At 43.1% G+C, this 11,224-nt stretch overlaps 1 protein-coding gene across 1 annotated transcript in view; it reads right to left on the bottom strand.

The window, feature by feature from the left end:
* Nucleotides 1-1,472: 1,472 nt before the first annotated feature.
* GALNT17 (polypeptide N-acetylgalactosaminyltransferase 17) overlaps nucleotides 1,473-11,224 on the bottom strand; it is a 217,277-nt gene continuing 207,525 nt past the window's right edge. The window contains exons 9-10 of the mRNA XM_025215025.1: nucleotides 5,176-5,343; nucleotides 1,473-4,478 (exon numbers count right to left, since the gene is read on the bottom strand). Of these exons, the coding sequence (XP_025070810.1) occupies nucleotides 4,350-4,478; nucleotides 5,176-5,343 (297 nt within the window). The 3' untranslated portion in view covers nucleotides 1,473-4,349. The remainder of the gene's footprint in view (nucleotides 4,479-5,175; nucleotides 5,344-11,224) is intronic.

Raw genomic sequence — 11,224 nt, 5'->3', positions numbered from 1 at the left:
TAATGATAAAAGTCATTTTGACACCTGCCCACCTCCCAAAATACCCAAAAGCTCTCAACTAATCTTTCAATTATTCACCAGGCCTCAGTAAAGAGGCAGAATACTGTGAGGCCTTACCTTTTTTTAGGTTGTCAGGCTGATGGGGCCAGGAGAGCTCCAGATTTCAGATCACTGAACTCAACAAAAAGTTAGTTTGACACTTACTGCAGATTTACAAGACACTTTGGTTTCATTTAGAAAGGACCAGCCCTTCATGCGTTATCCAGATGGCCTGGGAATTTCAGGTGGGATTTCTAACGGTCACATAAGCTTTCTGTACTCCTCTTGCTAAAACAAGGCAAAATTCTCATCTGCGGTTTCTTAGCTGCTTCACAGGGCGATATATATATAGGCTTCAGAAGGCTTAATTTCACACTGCATAATAGAGTGCTTAACTCTATGCTCATTAGCTGTGGATGAGTGCTTAAATTGCTCAGTGGTCAAGCAGAGAGGTTTTTCTATTGGGGGTGTACGAGTTAAACCTTGACTCTGAAATGAAAGCAGTTTGACTTCGTTTGAGGGTTTAAAGTGAACTTTCTAAAAGTCTGGCTATCTGCCCAGGACAGCGGCAAAAATACGCTAAATGGAGTGTGAGAATAAGAGCTCATTGTTGACTTCAAAGTTACATGAAATAGGTTGATTGGATAGTTCCCTCTGACCTGGACTTGGCCCTTATAAAATCATACATTTATAAAATTGTATAGCAATAAAAATGCAGGTGTTCTTTCATCAGTCGCATGTTATCCTTAAAAAGAGTTTTAAGCACCCAGTCCTCCCATCAGGGTACAGAATGAATCACTCAGAAGCAACACATTTTCTTGTGCATTTTCTCTTCTCTGATTCTTTGTATATAATTTCATTATCTTTGTGACTGGCAGACTGCATGGATGGATGAAATGGCAGGTTAATCTGCATAGGCAATCTCTCCTGATCTCTCCTTCATTTTCATTTCTTTTTTTAAATGTAAGTTCCATTAAAAACACTTTTGTATTTAATAGGCAGCAGAGAAGAATGAATCCCTCTATATTTCAGTGGCATTCAATCCTTTTGAAATTACTCAGGAGGCAAGACTCAAATCACGTATTTAATAAGAACCACCTGGATGTCAGTTGCTAAAGCAATTAACATATTACTAGAGATAGGCACAAGATACAACAGTTAATCCAGGTTTGTAGGAGAATCTAACTTGAGGAGCGTTTGTCTTGGACTGTGATTTGGGCCATCTCCGCATACTGCCATCCAGAATGCAAGAACAATTTGTATTACATGAATGCCTCCTTTCTGTCCATCAGCTCAGCTGTGACAATAGGACTGAACAAAGTCTTGCTATTCATTCAGTTTCTAGAGCCTAATATTTGTCAAGTGTTTGACCCCGACTCCTTGGCTTGTATCTACAGTGCCTGGCATTCCCAGCTGTTCTTCCAGTCAGGTAACAGCAAGTCTAAAGACTATTTAGCGTCCACATTCATTCAGAATAACCACCTGAAACTATACGAGTGCAGAGGGAAATCGAAACCAATCATAAAACAGGTTCAGTTTCTTTCCGACAATCACCTCCATAAGGCAAATCCCCAAGCCAAGCAAAGGGCTTTAGCCAGAACTGGAAGCAAATGCATCCGTGATACTACTTCTTGACCCATCTGGTCCAAGTGGAGACAAGAAGTAAAAGAAATCTCACAGAAAACTCCATTCAACATGAGATAAGAGCCCAATTTTCAAGAGTCATTGGGAACACAGGCCTGTAAATACTGTCGCAACAATGCAGGCGGTTTTAGGAATGTTAGTTAAGTGTTCCAGGTTGGCGAAACTGATTCCTAGGTTTGTAATAACCCCAAGAGTTTGGGATTGTTTTAAGATTTATCCCTGTTCAGATGTCCCAGCATTAAACATTATGAGATTTTTACTGCTGAAAATCCAGACAAAGTACTTAAATAGAGCGAATTTTACTGCTTTTACGTTTATTTTCCACCAGGACCCCCAAACTGTCTTGACATTCATTTCCTAGCAAATTGCTTTCCGTGGAAGGGGCAAAAATTAATATACCTTTGAAAACATAGATCATATTGGTTTTGTAAGTGCTAAAATTTATTACACAAGAGATGATGCAACAGCTAATAAGAGAGCAAAATTCTACATTGACTCTCTACTTTGCAATTTGGGACAACTAAAAGATTTCACTTCATTAAGGACAGTGGGGTAGGGGAAAGAGGAAATGAGAGAAAATGCCAATTGATGAGGGAGCCTTGTCAAGCATGAATGATCGGTCCTACATGACATTCATTGCCATAAAAGGAATAATGAAATACATCTGCTTCTCTCCAATAAATTACTAAATCAGCAGCTATAAACCTGTTGCATGGCACTGAAAATTAAACTCGTTAAACATCAAGGTAGCATCTTCTTGACCCAAACGGAAGACAGGCATGAGTGCTCTGCAGCAAACAACTCTGTGCACATCCAGTCTTTGGGAATCATATATACACATACATCTCATATATTAATATATTTTTAGTGCACCCTAACCAGAGGGTAACCAGAAAAAAACATTATTATTCTGTGAGAAAGATAAAGGGAGGATTATTAGCCTCCCTTCCCCAACCAGCAAAGCTCGTCATGAAATAAACTCTTTAACATCCATGTAAAACACCAATAACTTGGCGTGTTCCTACTTCCCTTTCTTAGTCACCCTGAACTGTAACCCGGCATAAAGGTCACCAATGATTACTGAGAATATTTGGCAGCAAATATCCTTATGGTTCAAAAATGAGAAGGCGAGAGTGTCTCCAGCCCATCATGATGGCAGGAGAAGAAACTAGCACCAAATCAGTATTGAACCAAATTGCTGTTCGTTTATCTGTTAAACCCCCTCCCTCCTTACTTAGCCAATGCTCATAAAGAAACACAAAAGCCAGAAAGGTTGTAAGCAGGCTATAACAACACTGACACATGAAGAGTGGTAGAGCAAATGTCCTCAAGCATCCATCGTTGGGAAGAGGATAAACCAAGGGAAGAAGGATTATTTTTTTCTTTAAGTTCTTATTTTGTCTTCACTCATAATTAGGGTATTTTAAGAATGTATCCCACTGCTTTGGTCTGAGGAAAGCCTAGCAGGCTCTTCTCTCCTGGTGCTTGTTCTTGGCATGTCTGTGGTCCTTGTATGGCTATCACCACTTTGAAAAGCAGAGAAGAGCAAAGGGGATAAAGATGAGATTTAGTTCTGTTACAGCTCTGCAAGGATCCCCATGGTGCTGGCTGATATCTTGCTTTTCTACTGATAGTCTGCCTATTGGGCAGGGAGACTTCTGTTGGTCCTCCTCACTGAGAGCATCCTGCACCGATCCTGCAATTGGCAGCCCATTGGAGTCGTCGTGAAAAAGTATCAGTCAGCCTCGGGGAAGAGCTGGGGAAGTATTTTTGTTTTTCAGAGGAGAGCGCATGGAGGATGCTGGTGGGATATTGCAGCAATGGGGACAAGAAAACCTGTTCCAACAAAGTGTTAAGCAGTGAGGAAGGAGGCGATGACACTGTGAAATGATTTTAAGGACTGAGGCTGGGTATTGCTGCTGTTGTAGGAGGCACATGTGCATGGAGGTGGGAGCAACAGAAAAAAAAAAAATCAACATTTTTATTTCAAACTGATTTAGGTCAATGAGATCCCGATGCTGGGAGGGGTAAATTAAGGGGATGAAGGGGATATTTCTGAGACCTTTATTTTAAAGCATGCTTGTGCCAGATTCAAATAGGAGCTTTGTTGTATAGGGTTGTGGGATGGGGGGAGAGGGAGAGAGAGAGAGGAGCACATCTTAAAACACCCAGTAGATTTATCTCAGCTCATTCTAAGCTTGCAACCTCGGCAGCCTTTTTCTTTCAGATGCTTGCTTGCCAGGGGCGGGGGTGCTTTCCAAGGTTTCTTGCTTCTGATCCTGGTATAAGCTTTGCTGGCCCTTCATCAGAGCTTCAAGTCATCTGGGAAAGCAACACTTCTCTGTCAGTACAATGTTCACAAGACTGCATGGGCTTATTACAGTCATCCCAGCAGAAATAAGCAATACCTTCAGAGTGCTTGCTAGAATTAAATAGCAGTTCTGACCCTATTTCACTCAGCTGGAGCCAGCTGCAAGACACTAATATCCAATAAAAAAAAAAAAAAAAAAAAGACACAAATGCCCATTTCCCCCAAGGTTCTCTACAGGTAACGTGAACAGAGCTCTGATTTTACTTTTCTTTCTTCCCAAAAGGTTCCAGTCGGATTGGTCCAAGTCAGGCGTGTTTCAAGAGAAGTTCTTCAGACTATTCTAGCCTTGATACCTTTACTTGATGAAGTTTTTAATGGTCCACCTTTGCCCTGTACAGCTGCGAAGAATCAGATCAATGCCAGACATTCCTCTGTTCTCCACTTCCAGACAGCGGCCGGTCCCTTTATTCAGGATTGCACCATTCTGAAAGCAAAGGCACAGGTAAGTACACATCCTCTGCATGGCTAACCCAGGACTGCACGCATGCTTGTCAGGACAGGGGTGGCGTCATCCTTTATATCTGCAAAGTGCAGAGCACAGCATTTGCCTGGCACTAATGCAAAGTAATAACAGGCACTGCAATAATCACTGGAAACTGCACCAAGACACCTTCAGCCCCCAACCAAAAGTCCCTACTTCTTCAGGTGATGCCAAAAATCTGTAACCTGCAATAACCCCTGTGTATTGGAGACAGAAGCCTATATACTGAGCCTTTGTATGATATGCTACCCCCAGTCTGGAGAACTCCTCTGTAATAAAACCATGGCCGTACAGACCCAGGCACAACAGCAGTCATCAGGCCTTATGAATGCAAGACCTTACGCACCCAAAATATAAGACCCTCTACCCACCTGAGCTTAAAGGAAAAACACCTTTTATATGTTACAATATTTCATTAAGATTAAGTTGTTCTGAGGCCGAATGAGCTATTCCACAAGGCGCGAACTGATTTCTGGGCAAGTATAAGTGGTGAATGGGAGGAGAACGCCTTTCTCCCCAGTGCATCAGAGAAAGTCCCTGTTTTCAAAGAGAAGTTCTCACTCCATATTATGCCAAATAAAAAGTGGTGCAGGCCAGAGGCAGAGCCACGTGCGGCAGAATATGGGTGTGCTGGACAAACCTGTAAGAAATTCCAGCGCTTATGGAGGCTGCTCTTGACCTTGTCGCAATCGAGGAGCTGAGGGAACCGGCTTTTCATGTTATCCACCAGGCAGCGGGTGTCAGGCAAAAGAGTCGTAGTCCCAAGAGCCCCTAGATGAAGGAATCCCTCCTTGGTGTAGCGGGCCAGCTGGGGAAGATTGGGGGATAAAGACTGTTAGTACTTCTTGAGAGTTATGAGAAGAGATGCAGGAAGAGACCGAGCCATGTCTACTCAGCAGCCGCCTGATCCCAAACTGATTTCACCCACGAACCAATGAGTCTAGGAAAAGGAGCAGGTAGGAACGACAAGGGAAAGCCTTTTCTCAAGAAATTTCCAGCCCAACTTTATGGTTGCACTGGGGGGGGGGGGGGGGGGGGGGGTGTCACATAAGCTCTGTATAAATAGTCACCCAAATATTCAGCTATGCACTTGATCACTAGCTCCACCACAGATTGGATTCCTCTAGATTTTTCTTTGGGTGACGATACTATGCTTGACAGGGTGATTAATAATCTCCTAGTTTTAGATTCAGGCCAGCTGGCTAGTTTGGTCATGCTGCTTCCAATGTGCTTGGCAGCAGATTCTGGTTTTGGCAACTAAATGATGGGGCTGCGGTGTCTGGAACAGTCCTCCCGTAGCTCCAAGATTGGAGCTAGTTGGCCGGCTGAGGGATTTGGTCTGTAATCACATCTCCCAGGAATCTCCATGTTGTTTGACTGCGGGAAGGAGGGGGAAGTGGGCCATTGGGTCAGACCATGTCTAATGCTGGGTTCTTCCCAGTATCTTTATGACACAGAACCGATTTCTCCCATGAATCCTGAAAATCCACTCTGTCTTTTGGCGGTAATGTCAGGGTTGCTAGCAGAAGGAATCAGAGCTGGCTTGTAAATATCTTGGAAAAAGATATTTTGCAGCTGGGCAAAGATCATCTATTGGAAGCAGATCATTCCCCCTCCACCTCTCCTCCCCTTCATTTCCCTCCATTCATAGTTGGTGCACCTGACTTGGTTCAAAAATAGTCCAGTTCTGTGTATGGCTGTTTAAGATAAAGGGCCGATACATTTGCAATGTTTAAAAAATACCACCAAAATATTTCCCTAAATATATTTAAATGCATGGAGTGAAAAGAGATGAGTGACAGCCTGCTTTTTATAGTTTAGGGGAAAGATATACACAGCTGCTTATTTAAAATATGAATCAATCCATTCTCCAGTAGACAAATGAGGAGTATTCAGCACATTAATTAACTGAGCATATCTGTGACCCAGATGTTTAAAGAGAGGCAGTAAATCACAGTGGGAGTTAGAGTTATCTTTGTTAGAATAATTAAACACCAAAAATAAAGTTAAAACAATGCACAAATGGGCTGACTTGATCCAATGCAGACAGATATAGTTAAGGTATTTGAATCTAATTTTGTCATTCCTTTATTTTGTTTGGCTTAGTTATAAAAATGCATGACCGGATTGGCATGTACAACTGTCTCCTACTTTTGGCAAGCGTATTATTTATTGACTACTAATGGAGCTGCTACTTGAGCAAATTTGCAGGGATTTGTTTGGTGCAGCAAGTCTCCAGGTGGTGCAAGGGGACAGGACTAGGCCCAAACTAGGTAGGGCATATCCAGGCATGATGGCGCTGTTCAGTGCCAGTCGTCCAATGCTGCCTGGTCCCTTAAAAACCGTACAACAGTGAGGTCCACAGATACTCTCCTGACCCCACTTCCTTTACAATGAATGGAAGTCTAATAGGGGATCGTGTGGCCCTTTAGCAGTAATATTGGGAACGATCTCTGTACAATAAGCATTTTTTTTTTGGCTTTTTGGGTTTGCTCATGTTCTTGGGTTTGCTCATGTTCTCAGTTTTGCTGGGGTGGGGCATGTGTAACAGGAAGGTGGGCTGTCTAGATATTAAAGGAAGTCAAGATCCCAACTCTTATCACTGATTCCCTGCCTAGGCTTAGGGAAGACATTTAACCCCTTTGTGCCTCAGTTTACCTATCTTCCAAATGGGAATTCATCTTCTCTGCATGATGGCACCTTAATTACCTCAATGCTGCAACATGGGAGATTCTAAGCAGAGACATGATGGCGCACAATGTGTACAGCATCTGAATAATGCTAAAACAAATCAAGTACAGCAGAATGGCACGATTATGGACTATTGGTTTTTGATGGGTCTGCTGTTTTCACTGCTTCAGGCTTGATTCATCAAATGTTCCTTGACTGAGAGCATGTGATTAAGCAAAGCAACTGAACTGAATTAGTGTCTGAATGGCAACAGAAGGAAAAGGACCACATTTTTTTTTTCAAAGACAAAAGCAAAAATAAAAACCCTTTCTTAATATTGTCACTTTAAGAAATCCATCTCTAAGAACAAACTTGCAGTACAAGTCATTTCCTTTATGCTGCTTTTGAAACATTAGTTACCATATGCATAATTATTGCATTAGGCATCTTTTCTTTTATGATCTTTGGCAGCTTGTCTTCAGTCAGTTTGTGCAGTACCCACCAGGCATTATAATTTCAGTTCTTATATGTTATTTCTTAATGTGGTGGGAAAAGTAACTAGAGCAAAAATTCATTGTGAGGAAGTTTAGGGGGTGCTAGAAAATGAAATGATCTGAAAAACAAATAGGGATATAATGAAAAATGTATCGCACGGATATATTAGATGTGTAGCCTACTGGGTAAAACAGCGAGAGACAGAGACAGGCCAAAACATATTGGATCATCTTTAGCATACTGTATAATGTTGGATCTAGCTCAGTGTCACCCAAAATAGAGTTTGCATTGCACTTGCTTTAATATTCACTGTCTTTTTTCCCTCCCACATCAACCCCAGGCTGTAAACAGTTATTTCAGGGAAATACCATTCCAGAAAGAAAGCTGTTCAGGACTGTTAATGTTGTGTACCTGAACTGAGGTGTTATTCTTATTTAGGGGTAGGATTTTCAGAAGACCTTAACAGTATATCACATACCTTAATAGTATATCACATTGGTGCAAAGTGGTACTGGGTGGAGATACCTGAATGCAGGATGCCTATGTTAGTGAGGCACAGCACTTGGGCTAATAAGCTCTTTCTTTAATTTTCCCTACTTTGACACACAACACCTGAAAAGGTCCAGAGCCTTGATATGGTAGCCTGACTACTTCCAGCCCTGGACCTGACACATGCAGGCTTAGTTTGGGTATCTCTGCAAATGACTTAGAAGCACAAGACTCAGTGTCTACATGAGATACTTTACTGCAAAGTAGCATAGTCTATTGAGCAGTAATCATGTGTAGCAGTAATCACACATGCACATGCTTACTGCTCAGTAAACCTCACTAATTGTGAGTAAATTTGCTACCTGCAAATGCAAGTAGCGAATTTACCCATGTTTAGTAGTCTTATAGTAGCGCTTGTGTAGATGCCTGATGGGGAGCAAATCTGCTCCCAGTCAGCTGGCCACTAAGGGTGGGAGATTGCTCCTTGCCACTGGGAGCTGCCTGCTGCCAGGGTGGGATCCTCCACTGAAGCCTGGGTAGGGACCATGTCCCCCTGCCCTGGCAGCAGGGAGCTCCAAGCCCCCACTTTGAGATCGCAATCGGGGAGCAGGGGGCTGGGAGACCCTCATCTCCCAGTGCCAGCTCTGTGGTTATGGGGCTGGTGCTGGGAGATCCACTGGCACTGGGTGATCCTTATCTCCCAACATGAGCTCTGCAGTTAAGGGGTCCAGTGCTGGGAGATGAGGATCGCCCAGTGCCAGCCCCACAGTTGCAGAGCTGGTGCTGGGAGCTCCCTGCTGGTGGAGGCCTGGGGAGCCTGTTTCCTGCCCAGCTCTGTGAGTGTAGAGCTGGGTGGGGAGCAGACTGGAGAGGTGTTGCCTGGCCTGGTGCTCCCTGCCAACCCCTGGGCTAGCACCCAGGGGGAGCTTAGAGCTGCCCTCGGTTGTGGCAGGGGCCCATTGCCGGGCCCCATGAAGTGGGAGCAGTTTTCTGCCATTAGCAGCAAATCTGCTCCCGCTTGGACACCTGCCTGGGAACGTTTACTTGGGAGTCATTTACTCACAAGTAAACTGATCCTGGATCAAATTTATGTGTAGATGCACCCAGTGTGCTCCTAAATCATATCACTGCTTTTGAAAATTCTGCCTTATTTGTCCAATGGCCTACTATGATGATAAGTTTTCGGGCGCCCTCAGTACAGCAACTCAGGGCCTTAATGAAAAAATTAAAAAATGGAAACAAATCAGGAAATCCAATGTTAAGCCAAATAATATCCTTGCAGCAGGCACCAACTGCTGCTAGTTTCTCTTCAACTAGGAAACAAATTACAGCAGCGGAGTCCCTCAACTCAGAACTCCCTGTTGCTGGATCTGGAGGGCTCCAACTAATGACTGCTGAGGAAATGCAAGCTGTCAGATTCTGTCATCGCCGCATCCCATAATTCCAAACAACGATGCATTCTCATATGCTTTTGGTCCAGTATCAGATACTGTGATCAATGAGGAAGGTGATCAATGAGAATGCATCCTTTAGCTAGATATGAAAGCTAAAAGAACAAGGGATAAGAGTAAGAGGTTTATGTCTCATCAATACCGCGGGTGCTGGTAGCAAAGCTGACTGTGCAGCAGCAATTCAAAACATATTAGGCAAAACATTATTTTGTGATTGTGAGAGAATGCAAAAAAGGAATGAGCAGCCATCTAATTGAAACTGGGAACTGAGCAACACTGGCTCTTCTGGTTTTTAATGGGACTCCTAAGGTATAACCCTTTAGCAAGCGGAAAGCAAAAGGGTAGTATGGATTTACGGTTTCTGGGAGTAACCCAGGTGTTAGCAGATCCTCAGTGCAGACACATTTCCAATATGCTCCTTGACATCTCCCTAGATCTCCTCCACTACGTAATTTTGAATACTAGTACGCTTTCCTTTTCCAGAGTCAATCTATTCCACTCCTACCAGCCAATAACCTTCCTTTTATTCTGATACACCCTGTACCAGTATGTACTGTGGGAGTCACCCAGATGAGCTGCTCCTCTGACATCAGAGAGGGTCTACTGAGGGATTCATTTTCTGTATGCCTGCCCAGGTATCCACCTATGGGATGGCCACATGGGCACTGGATTTATTTGGAGATTTGAGAGGGGCCCTATTTCATGTGGAGAATAGGATGACAACGTTTGGATTCGTTTGTTGGCTCTTTGATGAGAATCCTGATAAAATGTAATCTCACATCAGCAAATGTCCACATAAGGTTATTCTTTTGAAGATACTATTCCCACTTTCTAGTCATTGGCAAGTTTTTTCACGCTAACTTTTTCATCACCAATATGCCAGAGGATGATGGAAGTGAGGTTCTTTTGAGAGAAGGTGGTTGCATTGGGACAAAGGGGAGGAATTCATTTCAAGGTAGCAGAATCATGGTAATGATAATCCATGTAATAAAACCAAGCAAAACTACTGATGCCTTATGGAACAAACCCATGCTTTCTTGGCTGTGTGAAAGGGCTAGTCAAATAGCCAGACACATGTACAAATTCTGTTCACCAACTGTCTTGAAAGTGCCTGAAACATAGTTTTTTTGTAGTTGTATTTCTAAGAATGTATTCTATACTACTGAACACTCAATGCATGGGTGCCACTTAGGCAGGGGCTGAATACACTCTGGAGAGCATAGATAGCCCAGGAAAGAAAGAATAGCAACATTTTCCGTATTATTATAAGTGATGACTATCAGACCACAACAAGGCCTTGGGGGAGGAAGTTAAAGAGAAATAAAGGAGAGAGATTCAATATGACCCCAACAAAAATATTTACAGAACAAAGAGTTTAGACAAGTTTAACACGAATTGCATTGCCTCTGGCTAAGTGCTGATTTTGCATTTGGTCAAGGGACTACTCCTCTAAGCCAGGGCTCAACAATACAAAGGTTGCATGATTTAGCTCCAGATTAGTCACCAAGGTTGTGCTAATGCCGTGCCTCCGGTCCCCTGTCCCAGGGGATTACAGTCTAACCATGTTTCCAAGTAGGAAGAGCG

This window comes from Alligator sinensis, unplaced genomic scaffold, assembly GCF_000455745.1.
Source record: "Alligator sinensis unplaced genomic scaffold, ASM45574v1 scaffold1227_1, whole genome shotgun sequence".
In the NCBI taxonomy this organism is placed as follows: Eukaryota; Metazoa; Chordata; order Crocodylia; family Alligatoridae; genus Alligator; species Alligator sinensis.
Note: the sequence above shows the minus strand (reverse complement) of the source record. Positions and strands in the feature narration are given on the sequence as shown.